Below are 21,501 nucleotides of genomic sequence, written 5' to 3'. Positions count from 1 at the left end.
GCCTCATATATAAATTATAATTGTAAAGATGTTGCTGTCATGCTGAATCCATAGAGACCCTGTTACTTACAACTTCCCTTTGTACTAGAAGCTCATCAAATTTATAAACTTACCTAGATGAAGATAAACTTTGTTTTGAGAACACTGTTCTTGGTTATGGGCATCTTTTTTGTCATTGCTACAGTGGATTTTATTATTCTCCAATACTTTGCATATTTTGCTTTGATCCAGCCGTTCAGGAACTTACTACTCATTCCTTTGTTCACACGTGTTATTGTCTATAGCAGGGGTGGGCAAACTTTTTGGCTCGGGGGCCTCATTGACTTTTAAAATTTGACAGACGGGCTGGGTCAGCACAAGATACAATACATATAAAAACTGCAAAATCTCCGCAAAAATCAAGTCACTGCGCCTAATGCGCTACCTGGTGTCGAAATGCCTGTCATTACAAGTCAAAATCAAATGAATGCAATCATTCAATCATTCACATCAAACCTTAATTCTGTACCAATCTTCGGGCGGTCGATTAAAAAGACCAACGGGTCGGATGTGGCCCGCGGGCCGTAGTTTGCCCACCCCTGGTCTATAGCATACATAAACATGCCAGGTAATCTACATTCAAAACACGAATGACAAAGCTAGCAATTTCCTTAGTCTTCCCAACAGGCATTTTAGAATATATTATTCTTAATACCTTCTTGCTATTTTCATAAAACTGTAGGACCAAGTAAACAACCTTTCAAGGTTAACTGGGATATTTGGAATGTTGAACATTTGTGACATTTTGCCAAAAGCAAAGAAGCATTGTCAGTTTTCAGAAATGGTTTAGTCTCATTTTAGAACATGGTTCAGGTTCAAGTTGGACTACTTAAGTGGCTGTTTTTGAAGTTGGAATTGCTCATTCTTGAGTAAATTGAAAATTTGGCACATTTTTCATACCTATTAACATGTTTATATTTTAGATCCCAATTTGAAGAATTATGTGGTGAGCCTCTGCAAAGAATAGAGATTCCTCTTCGTTCCTTGATGGAGCAAATCCAACTCAAAGTAGAAGATGTGAATGCTGTTGAAATTGTGGGTGGAGCCACACGTATGCCAGCTGTTAAAGAGAAGATAGGGAAGTTTTTTGGCAAAGATGTCAGTACAACCCTGAATGCAGACGAAGCTGTTGCAAGAGGCTGTGCTTTGCAGGTATTTTCTGGAAACAGTTTTTTAAATCAGAAGTAGGATTGGATGGAGAAATATGTTTAGTTCTCAATTTAATTCTACAGAATTTTCACTTCCCAAACTCATCCAAATCTTTTTATGGCTTTTTTGCATGCAAATTTAACAGAAAGCAGATGACAAGAACAAGGACTAAATTAACCTTGTTGTCATTGCTTATTTGAAGTGTGTACTTAAATATCACTAGGTCTTTATGGACCTTGTTTGGATACTGAACAATTGCTAATTGTGGAAAAAGTCTCCATGGAAAACAATTTGTTTAAAGTAAGGCTGAAGTAATAAAAAATCTTAATCAGTACTGATATTTTTTCATGAAGTAGATTTTGGATTTAGGCATGACTAACAGTGGTGGTGCTTAAATAATGGTGCCTCATAAATTGTGTAGTCTTTCTCTCAATTTAAAAATAAGGACTTGATAAAGATATACCTGAAATTCAATAGGAAAAAGTCTTGTTTCTGTAGGGATTGTTTGTGTAAAAGCATTGAACGTTCTCCTGATCTACTTCTGTGTTTTCTTTCCTAAAATAGCTTTAATTCAAATAAGCAGAAAAACAAAAACAAGCAAGAATCTTTTGACACATGAAGCCCTATAAAGGCTATTAGTTCCTCCCTTAAGCTGGATTTCAGATACCAATTTGTGAATCCATATCATCTTACTCAATTTTATACTATTCTTTCTTTAAGGTTTTGCAAAAACCTTTCATAATTGCAGTTTCAGGCTAATGGGATTATCTGGAAAATTTTGCTTTGTGGATAATAAAGCTTAAAGAATAATTAATAGTATTTATTGGAGAAAATATAACTTATTACTCTGCTGAAACTATGTTGAAATTAAAAATGTTTTCTTTTATAAATCTCCTTTGTGAGATTAGGCTATAAAAAAAAAAAAAAAGAAAAAAAAAAAGAAAAAAAAAAAAAAAAAAAAAAAAAAAAAAAAAAAAAAAAAAAAAAAAAGGAGGGGGGGGGAGTATAGGAGGAGAGGGGGAGAAAAAAAAAAAAAAAAAAAACAAAAAAACAAACAAAAAAACAGAAACAAAAAGAAAAAAAAAAAAAAAAAAAAAAAAAAAAAAAAGGAGGAAAAAGGGGAGAAAAGGAGAAAAAAAAAAAAAAAAAAAAAAAAAAACCCAAAGAACCAGAAGGAGGAACCCGCGGAGGAGGGGGAGAGGAAGGAAAAGGGAAAAAAAAAAAAAGAAAAAAAAGAAAAAAACCCACACCCAACAACACCCCCCCCCCCCCCCCCCCCCCGCCCCCCCCCAACCCACGGACCCCCCCCCCCTTTGCCCCTATTTCAAAAGTGCGTTTTAAAAATAAATAGTTAGCCAGAACTCTCTTTTTCAAATCAATAAAATTATCAGTTCTCACTTTCTTTTATGAACTATTTTAATCTGACTTCTTAGAAAAGCAATAACAAAATGCCTTGTATTGCATTTTCATTTTCCAGTGCGCAATTTTGTCTCCAGCTTTTAAAGTTAGAGAAATCTCCATCACAGATGCAGTTACATTCCCAATATCATTGATGTGGAGTACAGAGACTGAAGATGGGGATGGGTGAGTCATAACATCAAATTTCATATTTCTCTGCAATAGCCCTATAATGTAAATATTACCTCTTAAATTAAAGCTATCACATTTGACTGAATTCTTACAGAAGAGTTAACAAAAGAAATTAAGTTATAAATAACGGTATATTATTGAGTAGTTAGTGATCCTAGTTCAGTGGTAGCCACTTGAGGTGAAGACAAATTCAGAAATCTCTTGATCTCCTATCATAGTTTCTGTAATAATTTCATTCATTCATTCAGTTTATGGAACAACCTATATCACCAAGACTTGTAATAATACAACTAAATAGCAGTTGCAATAGTGATACGTGAACTGGAGCAGGTTTTTCATTCTTGTTCACATCCTTTCAAAATGTATTTGAACTCATTTGTCACCATCATCTGTGACATTGATTTTAATATTCAACCTTTTAGACAATATAAATTTGTCAGTTGTATGTTGCAATTGTACTAAATCTTTCATATGACAAATTGGCAGGTGTGAATACATTGCCAGGTTCAGATCTTAATTATCTTATTGCCTGAGGCTTCAGCTCATTTGCATTGGATTATCTGGAATATATATTTACAAAAGGGATTTCTCATTGCAAGAGCTCTTGAAATGAGTGGGAACTATGCATACATGCTTTATTAGCTTCCTATTTGGTTCATGCTTGATAGTGGAACCTCCTAAAAGCAAATTCCAAATTATTAACAATTGGGGAAAGAGTTATACTGAAATATTGTACTTATGCACAAGAATTGAAATGTTAGATTATTCTCTCCCTATATCCAGTCAGTGTACAAGGTAGAGACTAATACAGGCTGTTGGAAGGAGTTAAAAAACGATTTGAAGGTGCCCCTCCCACACCCACTCACACAGCCACACCTTTAAAGCCCTGGGCACAATACAGTTCAATACCATCCCAGAGCCTAAAGTGAGTTTTGAGATTGAGGATAAAACATTGTATGTATTCGCTTCTGTATTTTTTATTTAGTATGCATGTTATTTGATTAAGATAGGACTCATGACTAAATAAATAATTAAGCAGTTAGGATCTGGCAGAACAAAAACAATAATACAGTAAGACTGTTTTCACAAAGCTACCCCAAATCCTTTCCCTCCTTAATCTAACTAGGATTCATGAAGTTTTCAACAGGCATCATGCAGCTCCTTTTTCCAAAGTCTTGACATTTTACAGAAAAGGACCGTTTGAGCTCCAAGCATTTTATTCTGATCTCAGTAATGTCCCCTACCCTGAAAAAAAGATAGGTAAGTGGTTGTGTGTGTAAGAAGAATCTCTGAACGTTTTTAATATTATTGGGTATAGGAGGGATATTTGCAATATTTGGCAATTCAGGAACAGAACATTGTGTCCCCACTCTGGCCCATGCCATGCCAGGGGTGACTTGTTTGTGAGAGAAAATACCCTGATCTGAAAGTAGTTTGACATGTTCAGTTTGATTTACTTCCAGAATTTGCATATCGTCTTAAAATGGCACAGGCCAGAGAATGAAGCAGAACATTCTGGACAGGCATGATATTCTTCCGATTAAAATCGAATTCCGATTTTTTGGGAATTGCCCCCCCCCTTTCCCCACCTTCTTCTCCTCCTTCCCCTCCCTCGGAGGCCCGAGTCAGGAGTTGCTGGCGCGGCTCAGCGCGCTCCAGTCCCAGTTGCCTCAGGAAGGGAAAGGCAAAAGGAAGAGCCGTGGCGGCGCTTTGCAACGGCAGCAGCGGCTCCTGGTTTTGCCTTTCCCTTCCTGAGGCAACGCGGGACTGGAGCCACGTGGAGCTGCGCCGGCGGTAGCAACTCCTGACAGCCCCAGCCGGATACCTGAGCGGAGCCCGAGCGGTGCGAGCGGAGGCCGCTGAGCGGCAGGAAAAGGGAGCTGGGCCAGCCACAGACCAGCCTCCGTGCAACACGCCACCGCCCGGCCCTGGCAAGGGAAAGCAGCGGGCGCTCCCCGGGCGCGCAGCGGGGGGTCTCTTTTGGCCGGCCCCGATTTTTTTTTTCAGAGCGGAATATCATGCCTGTCTGGAGTTTCCAGGAATGATCTGTTCCTCAATCATGAAATTTTCTTATCCTTAATATAAGAACAGCAACAAAAATAACTTCTGTAGGAAAGGACTTTAACTATGTTCATAGATAATACAGGTACTCCTCAACGTACGACTACAATTAAGCCCAAAATTTCTGCTGCTGAGTGAGACAATTCTTAAGAGAGCTTTGCCCCATTTTATGATCTTTATTACCACAGTTGTTTAGTGAACCACTGCAATTGTTAAGTTAGTAAAGTGGTTGTTATGTGAATCTGGCTTCCCAACTGACTTTGCTTGGCAGAGGTAGCAAAAGGGAAACACATGACCTCGGGTCACTGCAACCGTCATAAATATGAACCATTTGCCAAGCACCTGAAATTTGGTCATGTGACCATGGGAATGCTCAGTGCCATTGTAACTTTGGATGGTCACTAAATGAATAGTTGTAAGTCGAGGACTACCTGTATATGTTTATTGTTTTGTTTATGTAACTAAGTGAATTCTGAATAATGGAATAGTAGAGTTATATTTTTTATTTGTAACATGAGTATTTATAGAGAGCCTCGGTGGCGCAGTGTTTAGAGTGCTGTACTGTAAGCTACTCCTACTGCAGTTTGGCAGATCGAGTCCCACCAGGCTCAAGGTTGACTTAGCCTTCCATCCTTCCAAGGTGGGTAAAATGAGGACCCAAATTGTTGGGGGCAATATGCTGACTCTGTAAACCGCTTTGAGAGGGCTATAAAGCGGTATATAAGTCTTAAGTGCTATTGCTATTTATAAAAGGTCCCCAAAACTTGCAATAATATAACTGAAAAGCATTGTGCCATAAGCTTTTACTGTAGTCACTGATGCTGCTTAAAGAAATCTATGTAGAAATTGAATATTTAAAAGAAATAAGACAGTCAAGTGCTGGCTGATAATCTTTTGACACTACGAGCCCATTTCATAAAATGAAAATAGCTTTTTTCATCGAATTATGTGCCAGTATGTTTGGGAGAAAATTGATTTGCTGCTAATAAACATAGTAATATAAATTTCCATCAGATGTGAATTCCATTATTGTTACTTAGCATATTTACCTATCTTAGCATTCATGATCAGAACAGAAATTTATTTGGAACATTCCCTCCAAGAGTACAAAATATGTCCTGGTAATCTGCCACTTTGCAACATACAGCATAAAATTAATAACAAGATTATATAACAAATCATGGGCGATGTGGATTTTCTGTGTCCTAAAAAACAACTTGCTGTAGGAAGCTTTAAAATCTTCATTCTTTCGGAAATCTAACCTTCCGTATTTGTGATTGCTTTCTTGTATTCAGGCAAATACGTTATCCAGAACATTGCAGCTCAGAATGATGGAGAAAAAACTAAAGTTAAAGTTAAAGTTCGCATCAATAGCCATGGCATTTTTAGTGTCTCTACTGCATCAATGGTGGAGCAGATGAAAATGGAAGAAAATGAAACTCCCAATATTGAGGCTGAAATAGAACCTCAGAGTCAAAAATCTGAGAGCTGTAATGTAAGTTGGTCTCCTCACATAGGAAATTTAGAATCTTCTTTATTAAAACTAGCAATGGTAGCATTTCAAAACATAATGATCAAAATACGTTAAAGGTGGGGCGATAAGAACATTTTTTTTTTTTGCTTCTTGAAGTCTTCAAAATTCTTTTTTTTTTTTTAAACAAGTTTTATTAATTTTTAAAACACACAAATTATCATTATTCATTACATGTTTAAACCTTTTTTCATTGTAAATTTAACAAGTCAGATAAATTATGATTCTGTTTTAACCCATTTCCATATAACATACAAAAACCTCTTATTCAATTTCTCTTTACTTCTCTTTACTCTTATTCAATATCATTATTATTATTTCATCTATTTCTTTCTGACTTAGTTACCATTATTCTCATTCTATATTTCTGCAAGTTTTTGCTAATTCTCCCCCAAAAAACATATACACACAACACACAAAACATTAAAAAAAATCTTTTGGAAAGTAACTTGGACCCAGGTATCTCTCTCTTCATGGACTTCAATTATATTCATGCTCATCTTACATATCATTACTTATTTTATTAAAAAAAAAAAAAAACCCCCCCCCCCCCCCCCCCCCCCCCCCCCCCCCCCCCCCCCCCCCCCCCCCCCCCCCCCCCCCCCCCCCCCCCCCCCCCCCCCCCCCCCCCCCCCCCCCCCCCCCCCCCCCCCCCCCCCCCCCCCCCCCCCCCACCAAAAACCCCCCCCCCACCCCAAAAAAAAAACAAAAACCCCCCCCCCCCCCAAAAAAAAAAAAAAAAAAAAAAAAAAAAAAAAAAAAAAAAAAAAAAAAAAAAAAAAAAAAAAAAAAAAAAAAAAAAAAAAAAAAAAAAAAAAACCCCAAAAAAAAAAAAAAAAAAAAAAACCCCAAAAAAAAAAAAAAAAAAAAAAAAAAAAAAAAAAAAAAAAAAAAAAAAAAAAAAAAAAAAAAAAAAAACCCCCACCCAAAAAAAAAACCCAAAAAAAAAAAAAAAAAAAAAAAAAAAAAAAAAAAAAAAAAAACAAAAAAAAAAAAAAAAAAAAAAAAAAAAAAAAAAAAAAAAAAAAAAAAAAAAAAAAAAAAAAAAAAAAAAAAAAAAAAAAAAAAAAAAAAAAAAAAAAAAAAAAAACCACTACCATTCTAAGCCTTCTATATTAACTTCTCCACATATTTCACTCTTCTTAATTCTATCTTAATTAATCATCTTAGTTTGAATCATTATATTTGTATCTTTTGTCCATTTTTTATCATCCCTTTGTCTCATTCCTTATAAAAAGAAAAAAATAAGTTTCTCCTGAAATCATTAATCAGAGTATGATGCCTTTCTATCTCCCCCTAAGTTAATCAAATTAACCTTTAAGATAACATCCAATACCCAATCCGATTTTGCTTGGTACATTCTATCTAACTAGTACATCCAAAATAATTAAATACATAATTAGACAATAAATCCAAATATTAAAAACAAATACTATAATAAAAGTTTTATAATAACATCAATACCATAATCTTATTAAACTCTTTAATTAAAACAGTATTCTAAACCTCCCCTATTATTAAATTTTAAAGCCAATCATTATTAAACATTTTAACATTTTAATCTCTTATCAACTCTTAAACCATTACAATACTACCATCTCATCTTATGTACCTTGCAAAATCTTTTTTAAAAAATTATACTTTATCCATTATCCATAAAAATTCCTTTTTTTCATTTAATTTCAAAACATTGTAGCTTTTCTCCACCTTTTCCCTTTCTTTCTTCTCCCAACAAACCTTTCTACCCCCCTTCTTCTAGCCTCTGCCTTACTGGCTTCCCTTCTCTGTCATATTCCTTTTCCCTTTTGTTTACTATCATCATATTGATTTTGCACCTTATTTTTCCCTTTCTTAAATGTTTTTTTAGATCTTAAGTCCTTTAGTTCTCTTCTTTTCTCTCTTCCTTCTTTCTTGATCAAATTCTGAGATTCATTAAAAATGGCTCCTTCCTTTCTTTCTTGTTCCTCTGCTGTCTTCATCTGTTGTAATGTTTGTTGATAGTTAGTAAGCGCCATTTCTAAAAAAAAGGAAAGCTTCTTCCACACCATCTTTACCATTTTTTTTTGCTTGTTCATATTCTTTTCTTAGTTCCTCAACAGAAAAAGCCATTATAAATCTTTTCTTTTCTTTTCCCCTTCTTTCTTCTTACAACAACCAGAATATTCAAAAGAAAATAAAAAAAAATAAAGCAGTCCCAAAGTTATCAGTCAGTCCAAACCAAGGCAGAGTTCTCACTTTCTCCTTCTGGGGTAATATCAATCAAAGAGAAAGAAAGTCCAAATCTGTTTAAAGTCTTATTGCAATATATTCTATTCTTCCAATCCTTAAGGCATCTCCTCCAACAAAGTCTTAGCATACAAATATTTTCTTTTTAATCCTCTCTCTTCCCACTCATCGCTTAAAACCAATTTTCACCTAAAAAAAATAGGTTTCTTAATATCCAGTTATTTATTCCGTAGGAAAAGAGGGAAAGCTATCCTTTCAGCACCATCAAACTGCCGCTTTTTTCCTCTTCTGGCAGGTATTATTCAGAAAGTCATACTTTTCAGGAATTTTATTAAGTATGTCTTAGAGTCCTAGGAGCCAAGAAAAACTTTCTCCTCTCAAGCACTTTCTCCACTTCCTCCTGCGCATTCTTACCCGGCTGCCAGCTTCTTTGTGGCGGCCATTACGGACCGCCGCTGCACCGTCCTGGGAAAAGGGGTTCTACCGGCCGGGAGGGGTCTGCAACACCCCCAAACCCCTCTCCGGATCCCCCTACCTTCAGCTGCCCCTGCAGGGAGCCTAGCTCCGTACCCGTCTGGGTCGGAGCCCCAAAAGCTGCCAGCGGCGGGGATCGCGCAGCTTCAGCAAATCCTGCCGCCGCGAAGCCGACAAACCGAAAGTTCTTGAAGTCTTCAAAATTCTAAACCAGGGATGGATGAAAGTTCCAAGTGCAATAAACTTTAAAACTCGGTTTAACCTGAATGGGTTTTATTCTACAGTAGCCAAACAAATGTTTGCAAATTCTCAACAGGGAACAACTATTGGAGCAGTACAGTTATTACAGACTGTAATTTTTATTTTCCTCAAGGGATTTTGAAACTTTAATCTACAATATCTGAGCGCACAAGATTATTTAGCAAATTATCTACAGATGCTTAATGGTGCTTTGCTCTCAAGAGATAAATTTTCATCCATTTTATGATGCTTATAGGTGCACAAATGCTCTATCTTATATTTCAGAGGTATCAGATGTTAAGTTTATTTTGGTTCCTTAATGGTTTTTTGTTGTTACATTTTCACATCTTTTGCGCCTGGGCTCCCATTTCAGAAAAATGTCCTGCAAGACAACACTGAGGCTGGATCTCAGTCCCAGGTACAAACAGATGGTCAGCAAACATCACAGTCTCCTCCTCCTCCTGAGGTTCCCTCTGAAGAAAATAAAATCCCCAGTGGTGAAAAAGTGAGTGTCTTTTAAATGTGTTCTGTTAAGGGGGAAATGTAACAGTATGTAGTTACACTTATATAAATGATCTATCTACTGATGCTCTGGCAAATCCGCATTAGCTAGATCTCATGGAGCTGTAATGTTGAAATTGCACCAAGAGAAAAGTACAATACTGGGACAAACTGGATTATGTTATACGGGTGTTTTTTTTCTGTTAGGCCCTGATGTAATCATGGTATTATATTGTTCACTCTAGGGAAATGAAAAGAAAAGTGATCAACCTCCAGATGCTAAGAAACCCAAAATAAAAGTGAAAAATGTTGAGTTGCCTATTGAAGCTAATTTAGTATGGCAGCTTGGGAGGGATCTGCTGAATATGTACATTGAAACAGAGGTATGTTAAATGATTTGCAGCATCTATATTCTGTTTTTTTCCTTTTAGTTGCAAATTTGGTTCTAGAAAATGTATTGAAGCTAATTAGTAGCTGAAAAAATAATTGTTCAGTTAAACTGTTGGAGATGAGAATACGTTGATTTTTATGTCAATGATAGGGTCATTTCCATATTTATTAGACCTAATTGTTGATACAATTTTACTCATTTTTAGGGTTGTTGACCCTGGCACCATGGGAAATTACTATGCAATCTAGAAGCCTGGCTGATTAGGTATTTGAGTGTAGTTTAATTTCTTAACCCTTCGTGAGTAGCAGCTGACTTAGTTGAATCAGTTCCATGAACCAGGAGGCTCATGGAGTGCAATAGATGTTCAGCCTTTAGAGCTTACACTTAGTTAGTTGCCAAATTTTATCTCTTAATCTATACTGTATAAAAAATATTTTATAAATACTCAAAACTCACAATAGGTGCAGTTGACACTTGATCTTGTAAACCTGGCCAGTATATCTGTGCATGTTTTTAGATATTCTCATTACTGTCATAAATTCCTTATGTGTGATAGAATGCTCTTTACTGCATTATTATCTATCAAAGTTAGTGTTTAAAGAGAAAATCACAGCTTTATAACATAGGATGCATTTTGCTAATCATTCATTGAAAGTTGTAAACAAAGCTTTTGAAGAGATTTAATTGAAGAGGCAATTATACTGTACTATTCAAAACCTTAAGTACTTAAGACTGTTATTATTGTTTTTTGTAAACAGGGCAAGATGATCATGCAGGACAAATTGGAGAAGGAAAGAAATGATGCAAAGAATGCAGTTGAAGAATATGTTTATGATTTTAGAGACAAGCTGTCTGGACCCTATGAAAAATTTGTGTGTGAGCAGGTAGTTGTTTTATTTATTTAAAAATCATTTATTTAAAATAGTTCATCCAGAAAACCAGTTTAGGATATTTACAGTGCAAAAATTAAATATTATAGTCACTCATTGATAGCACAATCATTGCATGTGCTGGCTAGGAATTCTCTGGGTACAGGTGCAACATGCTACAAAGTATCAGTTTGAAAAAGGGTAGTTCATTTATAAAATCCTCATTTAAAGCCATTTAAACTGGCTTTAATTTTATTGTCTCAGCTTTCAGTGGCAAATTCTTAAGTTTGCAATAGCATTTAAGATTCCATTGTTCAATTCTATTAAGCATATGTACCTCTCTTCTGCTTGTTTACTCATTTTCTTCCTAAAATGTATTAATTGTGATTATTATTTTACATATGATTAAGAGCAGTTTTATGAATGCAACTAATCCAGCTATTAGCTGGTGGGTGGTGCTGTTAAAAAAAATAAACTTGTTATTAACTCTTGCTTAGAATCGCCAGAATTTTTCTATGCTGCTGTCAGAAATAGAAGATTGGCTATATGAAGAAGGAGAAGACCAAGCTAAACAAGTCTACATGGACAAATTGACTGAGTTAAAGGTATAGCTAACTTTCATTTTATATGTTGGATTTTAAAAGTGCTAGTGATTGCTGAAATGGCCTGTTACTATTCTGATCTCTTTTAGAAATTTGGGACTCCAATTGAAATCAGATATCAAGAAGCAGAGGAGCGGCCAAAGCTGCTAGAGGAACTGGGACATAAACTTCACATATATGCTGGGATTACAGAGGAATATAAGAACAAAGTACGTAATTGTAGTTATAATACACACTTGAACTGTGAAGTGCTCTGAATTCTCTTTGTAAAATGTATTCTGATCAGTGGTGCTTGACATTACTTAACCATTGATAATTTTTTTATTTATGGTTATATAGACTCCACTGCTACCAAAACAATAAATTGTAAGAAATCCCAGATTTTAGAAGAGTATCCTGAAATACCGTGATAATCGTTATGGTGCAAAGCAATGGGGCTTTTCCAATAGGTGGACACAAAATAGAATATCGAGTTTTATTAATTAGGCTGAACTGTTTGGCTAAACTGAAACCTGGAATTTTTGCTTATTTCAGGTTTTTCCAGGACACATTTTAGAAGGATGTCATGAGTGAAATAGTATTGTTGTTCATTTCCACTCTATTATGAGCAGGAAATCATTTTTACTTGCCCCTTATTTGGCAATGGGTTGATCTGGTATCTATTGTGACTATGTGAGAATATATACTCTCACATTGCTCACCCATTTTCTTGAATCAAATGCAGCAGAACCAGCCAGTCCAGCTATCCTTTCTCTCCAAATCTAATGTGTTTTTTTCCCCTTAGCATCCTTTAGTTGTGTCCTCCCAATGGTATTTTTCTCATAGTCTTCTGCTAAGAAACATTTGTCTCCAGATCAAACCTGCCCGTTTTGATCTGTGTACAGATAACTTAAACCTGGCTATTTCATGCATGAACTATTTTGAATATCCCTAAAAGGCACTTATAACATGAATTGCCAGCCAAGCACAGAATGCAAATTTTATAAAAGTTACTTTTTACATTAATTTACATAACACATTTTGGTCATTGCAACCATTCATCAAGTTTTAGAACTGTTTTTATTTACATTTTCCATTATCCTTATATTTGTGTGAATACTTGTTTTCGCTTATAATCTGCATAACATTTGTATTAGTCAATCTGAAATCTTAATGAACTAAACGTTATATGAGAAAATTGATATGATTTTTTTTTTAGCGGAAAGGGAACCGTTTTTTTCAGTGCAAGGAACACGAGCAGGCTATTTAAAGTTCCTAATGCCATACCAGAAAATGTAAATTTATGTGAACTTCATAAATCTGATTTCTTATCTAAACTTTCCGGCTTGGTGGACCAGTACAAGGGGGGGAAGGGAGGAGAGGATGGTTCTGTGTGAGGGCATAACTCCATGGAACTTTGCACACAAACAAGCATGTGCGTCTGCTACTCGTGCAGTTGGAGCTGTGTGTGCCTGTATGCTCGCCCACCGGTTGCACAGTCCGGTTCTCGGCCCAGGGGCAGAGGACTCCTAATCTAAAGTATAACAATCTAAAGACTCAGTAAGCTACAGTTCTAAAAAAAAAACAACTCCATAATTTAGTGACCGCTTACCTTCCACTTAAGCAGTGAGCCAACACAATAAACAATCTTATTTCTTATATGAAAAGTCAGAAATTTGGATATATGGAAGTTTAGCCCTGTAATTATTGGCTTTGCTGAAACTGAGTGGAAGGAACAGGAAAAATATACATGATTAACTTATATTTTGATTTTAAGTTAATTATGATTAATTTATTTATATTTTACACTCACCCTTGGTCACCTCATTCCTCATGGATCTGCCTTTAAGGGCATTCAGATGCTTCAGTTGGCTCAAAATGCAGTAGCCACATAGTGAAAGCTGCACTTGTTACCAGTTTGCTTCTGGGTGCAATTCAAGGTACTGGTTACCTTTAAAGCCCTAAATGGCTTGTGTCCCGGTTATTTGATGGACCACCTTTCCCAAATACCTGGCCCAACAGAAAAGAAGGCAGGATATATTGCAGGTCCTAACTATCAAGGAAGTACATCTGATTTGACCTCAAAAAAGGGCCTTCTTGGAGTTCCGGTTTGTTCCATGTCTGTGCGGAATCCGCGATCGTGTGTGGTTTCACCCAAGCTCATTTGCTGGAGGGTCCCAATCGGGACCGGAGCCATCCTGGTGGGGTGGTAAAGAAGGGGGAAATTGCCTGGAGGGTCAAGGGGAGCCGCAACTCCTCTCCCTGACAGAAAAATCCATCCCAAAGGCAAGCTGTAGTGGTGGTCTTAAAATGGCCACCATGAAGACGAAGAACACTCCGGGAAACTTCAGTTTTGTGCTGGAGAGAGAAGTAGCGAGCAGATTGTGAACCAGGCAAAGGACATCGCTTTTGAGGTACCCCAGTATCAAATTTAAGGGCTATTTTGGAGGAAAGTGTGTGGCGACCAGAGAAAGTGAGAAAGAAAATGGGTTTTTAAATTTGGATTTGATTATTCTATTGGACTAATCTGGAGGAGAAATTTAAAGGAAAATACATGAACACAACAAAGGTTTAAAAATTAAACTGGACAGATATTGAACTGTGGGCACTTAAAGGGCATAATTAAATGCTGGAATTGAGTGTGTTGAAAAGAATAGCTAATGATTGAAATTAGCGAACATAATATATTCAACAAAGAAAGTTAAAGAAAGACCCAAGAGCGCCATCTGATGGTACAGGAAAACGTTAGTATGTTTTAAAATGAGTGTCTGGTCTTTTTGAGACTTTGGATTTTGGAACTTGAAAGAATAAAAGGAACTTTACTATTGCCAGTAATTTGGGAAACAGTTGAGAGGCCAATTGGAGGATTCAGAATAAAGACTCAAGAGTATGAATTACTGAAAATAAACTCAAAGATATTGGCTGAAATAATATACTGGACTCTGGGATTGAATATATATATACTAAAGAAGAGGATTTCAGCTATTAAGGAAGAGGAAAGAAAAAGAAAAAAGGAGAAGATATAATGGAGGAGCTACTTGTTGATATACGACTGGACTCACAAGATATAAGATCGGATATGCAAGATACAAGGGACATGATAAAAATTAAACTTAAAATGTGTAATTATGTACTACGGAAATTAGAAATGGTGACTCAGCATACACAAGGACATAATAAACCAGAGGGGGAGGAGTTCTATAAAGAAGAAGCCAACTCAGAAGGACAAAACCAACAATTATTTAAGCAGGAGGGGAAAGGAAATAGAATTAAAAATTTGTGGTCTGATAGGATGATAAAAGGGAGAATGGTTCGGAAAATAGATAAAGAGAAGGAAAAAGCAGAAAAAGGAAGCACAAAAGAAAAATTAAAAGAGGGAGAGAGAAAAGTTTAATAACTGGAATGAGAAAAGGAGGGGAATAAGAATGGGGAAAAGGGGAATCAAGAGAAAGGACCAGAAAATAAAGAGGAACAGGAAACAAACAAGGATGAAAAGAAGATACACTGTTCAAAGAGTGAGAGATAATGAGTGGGGAAAAAAAGGGATAAGGAAGGGGATTCCACAAGGCAATGTGTTGGGATGTATAAGAATATATTGAAAATAGCATTTTGTAATGTATAGAATAGATGATTTATAGAGAAAATATAATGCGGAATCTGAGAAAAATATATATATTTGTGTTTTATACTAGATAGGGAGATTGATATTAAGGAAGAATGAAGGTGATTAGCTCGAATTATTAACTAGAGGGGACAAGTATATTTATAGATAAGGAGTGATAAAATGACAAATGTGACAGAAAAAATAATATGAGAAATGACAATAGAAAGGAGATGAGAATTTTAGATAACATTGAAAAATAAGATATGAGAATATACTAAGAAAAATGGAAGATATATTAGGATTTGAAATTGAATAAATGAACATAGAATTGAGATGAGAATTTTACATAATATTGTAAAATAGGATAAGAGAACATGAACTGGAATTGGATAAGATAAGCTTAATATTTAATAATGATAAGGATGATGTAATATGAAATTAAACAAATAAAATGAATAGGTAACTATGGTCATGTTTGTATTGAGATGTGAAACCTGGAACCATACTACTTGCCAAATGAGAATTTTTTAATTAAAAAAAAATAAAATGGAAACAGGGAGAAAATTGAATAATGAAAAATTACTAGGTATGTTTAACTGATACGGTGGTAGGCATTTGGAGAGAGTAAGGTTGAAAATAAATATTGAAGAAGTATGAATTAATATGAATATATGCAATGAGAGATGTATAATATATTGATGCCACACTGTTAATGTATTGTTGTTATATGTAGATTGAAATAAAAAAAATTTGGGGGGAAAAAAGCGGCCTTCTCTGTATGGTTCCTGCCATTGAAACATCATTCTTTCAGGGATAAGACTAGTGCCTATCTTATTTTTCCGCAATGCCTTGAAGGCATATCAGTGGGTTTGTGTTTGGGAGCCTCACTCAGAGCTGATCAAGTGACTTGTCTGATTCCATTAGTGCTATGGGGTGCAATGGGAGATACCCTGGAATCACTGTATCTGAGTTGGGGAGCTATATAAATTTGTTTAATAAATAAATAATATTGGCAAATAAAATAGCCCTTAGTTGGTGAACAAGAATATTAGTGCGGATACTTAAAGCTTGAGATAACCTTGAAGAAAAAATGCCTATAGCAAAAACTAACATACTGCATTTTTGTTTCAGGATGAGAAATATATTCATATTGATGAAAGTGAAATGAATAAAGTAGAGAAGTGTATCAGTGACACAACAGAATGGCTAAACGACATTATAAACATCCAAGCTAAACAAAGTCTTGATCAGGACCCTGTTGTTCGTGTAAATGAAATCAGAAGAAAGCTGAGGGTAAGTATTAATTAAAATGCAGAATCTAAATGTCAAAGAAAAAGCTAAAATTCTTGTATCACATATGTTTCTTATGATTCATTTTTCTGGTAACGTCCAATTTAAATCTGGTCTGAATAAAAAAAAGGACAGAGCATAACAAATGTAATGGTATTAGCATAAAATTAAATAGTTCCTCTGTCTCTCCTCATATCTTATATGACTATTGCATGCCAAAATGAGGTAAGGGGGAAATTGAGCAAGATAAAAACGAGTGGTGTCTGGTATTTATTTATTTATTCATTTAATTTCTACATGTATGTATTGTAATTTCTTCAGTTATTGGGAATTAATAGGGCTCCTGCATTTCTTCGTAAACGTACTGCAAAATAATTTTAGCCTTACTTTCAGAGTCATCACATCTCACTCAAGTCTGAATAAAAGCAAAATGTTTGCTTTTTGGACTCACAACGGGAGTTGCATTGTTTCACTCTTGTAATATTTTTCTCTTGTAGGAAATACACAGTTTATGTGAGCCCATTGTTAACCAACCAAAACCACAAATAGATTCTCCTAAACAGGAAGAACCACCAGATACATCTATCAACAAAACTGAAGAATTAGAAGAAGAAATCAAAAACATTGAGACTACACAACAAAATGGTGATTGCCACATGAATGAAAGCCCAGTTAGCATGGACTTAGACTAGCCTATTGCATTTCAGTGAGGAATTTCATTGTGGTAAAATGTATTATGTGATATTAGGGAAAATATGTTTGGGGAGTTATTTATATTTTGGAATTCTGTTATATTATGTGAGGAATGAATATATTGACAAGATAGAAGTTGAAATCATGATAATTTTAAAAGGAAAATTGCCTTGGTAACTTTCAGATTCCTGTGGAATTGTGAACACTGACTAAAATCTTCTGTGCAGGAATTTAACCCTTTGTATCAATTAAGGCTAAAGTGTCTTGAAATTGTTGCAAAAGGCACTGCTCCTTTGAAATGAGTGCACTTAGACCTTTTGTAGATGCCAAGGTAGTTTTTCTTTTGTCTTCAATTTTGTTATGTTTCTTCCATTGAAAAAACATTCAGTCAAAAACAAAATGAAAGCCAAGCTTTAAAAAGTTATTTCTATCATTGTCGGAAATATTTGCTAGAAGATGAGAACAAGTATGTGAAGCAGCATGCACAATTGCTTACATTTCACTTTAGTGTGTGGAAAACCAGATGAAGGTAATACATGGGTTTTGTTGTTGGTTCCTGTGATGCCTTTAGTGAGCTTTAATAAAGTTCATGAAAATGGTTATGATTCTTAAAACATTGGCTTTGTTTGTTTGTCCTATTCAGTTTCCTACCTTTGTCTTGAAAGCCAACAGTTAGTAGGACATAATATTTTTAAAAGTCTCACTTAAAATTAATCCAAAACGGAGTATTTTTGCTGAACTGATTCCATCAATAGGCACACAACAAACTCCAGCTTGAGCTTTGATCTCAATTTCTGGACTCTTCAGCAAGACTAGCATTATCATTTCACATTGAGAGTTTGCTGTATAGTGAGAGGGGAAGTATATAAGCAGCACCCATTCTGTTCTTATGACCCAATTCTCAAATGCTGATCCTTAGACTGTCCTTATCAGGGCAGAAAAGGTTCTTAATAAGATTTATATAAATTCCTATGGATCATAGGTAGTCTCCATCTTGTTTTTCAACTCTATGTACATGTTATGCTTAAAAATTGCAAATAGCCAGGTCAAACTAACAGTATTGCCATATTTAAGGGCAGTGTGAAAAGAAAACTCTATTCTTATAAATTGACCAAAACTAAGAAATACTCTTCAAGACTGAACTGTCATCTCAAACTATTCTTGAATAAATCTGCTAATCTTCAAATTTCAACCATAGTAAATGGTGGACAAAAAAAATGTAAGATGTTGGTAGCTTCATTTCAGCTAAAACAAAAGCTTAGAAACAAACTGGGAATTTTTGAAAGGTAAAAAGCTTTCAAAAGAACTTGAAACGCAGCAGAAAGTGCTAGAATTGGTAGTGTGAGCAGGTTATTAGTAAAGAATTGGTTTAAAAATTATGATAGTGACAAAACCCAAGACCTTTGCTTTAATGAGCTAGTGGGAAAAGGTGTGCATTAAAGCAGCGGTCTTAAAATTGGGGTTTTGCACGTGACCTTTTATGCATTTTATATGTGATAAATGGGAGTAGGATTGTATCTATGTGCAGTAGCACATAAATTTTGTCTACTAAATCAAAATGTTAAAGGTCCATTAAGTATTTTACTGTGGTAGTTTGAGGGAAAAAATTAAGAATAAGAAGCTGACTAGATAGGGAAGGACTGTAGTTTGAACCAGGGGAATAGAATAGAGGCGAATGAGTATTGTACATGAGTATTGTAGAATTCCACATTTTGTGGATAGTTCATATAATTTCAGCTGTTTGAGATTCAGAATATTTCCATGTAACATTTCATTGATAAAAGCTAATAGAAGAAAAATGCAACCACTGGAACAAGAGGCCAATGCCACATTAGGAGTTATGAAGGTAATCTTCAAACATCCAGATAACCGCAATATTTTTTTAATTTCTTTATTTGTATCACACTTGGGTAGAGTTTATTTTAAAAAGCCTTACCCTATCACAATCAAAGTGTCTCTTGGTAGCTTACAGTAAATAGAAAACAAGGATTAAAACTTCCAAGGTCAGGTTAAAACCAATCTCAATAACCATAATATGTTTCTGACACATGACCATTAAAAAAGGATACAAAAATAAAACAAAAACCGAGAACCAGGTAGCATTAAGTGTAAATTTAATAAACTGACCTCCAAAATATGGTTTTTAACATTTTGTGGAAAAGCCAGCAAGTTAAGCCGGCTTAATCTGATCTCCATCAGGAGGCTGTTCTGCTTGTGCTATAACAGAAAAGCAACACTTTCTAAATTCTGCACACATACATCATGTCTTTTCAGAAACGTGGCATGCTATTTCTCCTGGGATGTTCTAATACATTAGTCTGATGCTGATTGAAGTAAGTGGTGCTGGAAGTATTTAAATGCCAAGACAGTAGCTTTATAAGTCAAAACCAGCACTATAAATTATATCTAAAAATCAACTGATAGCCAGTGCAGGGCTAGCAGAACGAGCGTTACCTGCTCTCAGCAGTGAGAGCAAGGAAACATGCAGGCTGATGCTTTATGGATCATTTGCAGTTTCCAGGTAGCTTCTAAAGCCCATGTGAAGCACATTGTTGCAGTCTTTTCAAACAGTAATGAGAGCATGAGTTACTTTAGCCAGGTCATGCTGCTCCAGTTAGTGTATTGCTGTAATTGGTGCACCTGCCAAAGCTGGGCATAGATCCCAATGGCCATGGTTTCTACCCATCGTTTAAGCAGAAGATGCGTATGCAGAATGACTCACATATTGCAGACATGTTCTCTCAAGAGTAGTACCTGCCTATCAAAAAATGATGGCAATGGAGGATTCTGATGTCTAAACTGCTACTGTAATTTTACTAGGCTTCCAACTTCAGCCTGTTCTCTCCCTTCCAGACTCCAGGCATTGGGAAAGGACATTGATAGTATCTCCCTTGAGATATCCCGAGATAGTGATGTATAGAATTGGGTACCATCAGCCTACAAGGAGTCAGATTATTATTATTACTCTTTATTAGCCAAGTGTGACTGGACACACAAGGAATTTGTTTTGGTGCAAATACTCTCAGTATACATAAAAGAAAAGATACATTCATCAAGAGTCAAGAATCAAGGTACAACATTTAATGATAGTCATAGTGTACAATAAGCAATCAAATCATACTAGGACAGTCAATAAAAACGGTACAAGCGACAAAGTTACAGTTATACAGTCACAAGTGGGATGGGTGATAAGGAGTGATGAGAAGGTTAACAGTAATAGTGCAGACTTTGTAATAGTGGGGCAGTGTTGAGGGAATTATTTGTTTAGTAGAGTAATGCATTGGGGGGAAAACTCCTTTTGTCTAGTTGTTCTGGTGTGCAGTGCTCTATAGCGTCGTTTTGAGAGAAGGAGTTGAAACAGTTTATGTCTGGGATGTGAGGGAATCTAAATATTTTCACAGCCCACTTTTTGACTTGTGCAGTATACAGGTCCTCGATTGGAGTCCAACAACATTTGGAAAGTCTTGGTTCTTCATTCCGGAAGTTTGAAATATTTTGATGAGAGAATGGGCACCTATGGGTTCACACTGTCCTCTAAACCTTAATATGATTTATCTTTGATTTCTGATAATCTAGTCAGAATTGTCTGTATGCCATGATTTATACTCAGTGGGTAGCTTGGTCATCATATGTAGCCTTCTAAAACCTTATTTTGCTTTCCCCATTGCTGAATTTCAGTTTACATCATTTTGAGACAGTGTATTTGTGGAATAAGTTTAACACAACTTTTAAAAATGTAGCCACCAAAGAAATACAGTTTGGCACATTGTGTTGTCCTTCTACCCCATGCAGCCAAGTACTGTCACATAATTTTTTTTTAGTTTTAGTCTCTACACTCTAGCCTAGTACGTTACAACCTGTGTCAGTGGTTTAGAAAACCATGGTTATTTTTCATTAAATGTGAACCCAACCAAAGGTGCCTAATTCAGTAAAACACAATTAAGCAAACCATGGCTTAGCATGTGTGAAACAAGTCTGCAAAATAGTACCAATATTAGGTTTAACAGGGAAAAAATTCTCTATTAATTGTGTAAATATCAGTTATGAGATTAACGTTACTGAAGTGTTTTAGTAGATTACTGCTCCGTTGTTCCTTGATAATTAGCACTGAATATGTCTACCCCAAGGACAGACAAGTCAGGTTTCTCACAGTTTCCTGGGAAATTATCAATTTCCCAATAGTCAATGGCATGATAAATACTTGGTCCCCTTCGTTTAATCCATCTATCTGAAAGCTTGGATCTCTCATACTTCATCCTAAA

General features: G+C 35.6%; 2 protein-coding genes across 6 annotated transcripts in view; one reads left to right on the top strand and one right to left on the bottom strand.

Annotated features, from left to right (window-relative positions):
• Positions 1–17,838, top strand: part of HSPH1 (heat shock protein family H (Hsp110) member 1) — a 28,400-nt gene extending 10,562 nt beyond the window's left edge. The window contains exons 8-18 of the mRNA XM_026675027.2: positions 963–1,191; positions 2,666–2,772; positions 3,905–4,038; positions 6,135–6,334; positions 9,684–9,815; positions 10,057–10,194; positions 10,961–11,086; positions 11,569–11,676; positions 11,763–11,882; positions 16,388–16,549; positions 17,044–17,838. Of these exons, the coding sequence (XP_026530812.1) occupies positions 963–1,191; positions 2,666–2,772; positions 3,905–4,038; positions 6,135–6,334; positions 9,684–9,815; positions 10,057–10,194; positions 10,961–11,086; positions 11,569–11,676; positions 11,763–11,882; positions 16,388–16,549; positions 17,044–17,238 (1,651 nt within the window). The 3' untranslated portion in view covers positions 17,239–17,838. The remainder of the gene's footprint in view (positions 1–962; positions 1,192–2,665; positions 2,773–3,904; positions 4,039–6,134; positions 6,335–9,683; positions 9,816–10,056; positions 10,195–10,960; positions 11,087–11,568; positions 11,677–11,762; positions 11,883–16,387; positions 16,550–17,043) is intronic.
• Positions 17,839–19,193: 1,355 nt separating this feature from the next.
• LOC148130406 (cilia- and flagella-associated protein 337-like) overlaps positions 19,194–21,501 on the bottom strand; it is a 50,072-nt gene continuing 47,764 nt past the window's right edge. For all 5 annotated transcript variants that reach the window (XM_087966338.1, XM_087966340.1, XM_087966339.1 and 2 more), the window contains one exon: positions 19,194–21,496. In XM_087966338.1, coding sequence (XP_087822464.1) covers positions 21,316–21,496 — 181 coding nt within the window. In that variant the 3' untranslated portion in view covers positions 19,194–21,315. The remainder of the gene's footprint in view (positions 21,497–21,501) is intronic.

Source organism: Notechis scutatus, chromosome 5, assembly GCF_049901735.1.
Source record: "Notechis scutatus isolate UNSWTSFEM ecotype Mainland chromosome 5, rNotScu1.2, whole genome shotgun sequence".
Lineage (NCBI taxonomy): Eukaryota > Metazoa > Chordata > Lepidosauria > Squamata > Elapidae > Notechis > Notechis scutatus.
Note: the sequence above shows the minus strand (reverse complement) of the source record. Positions and strands in the feature narration are given on the sequence as shown.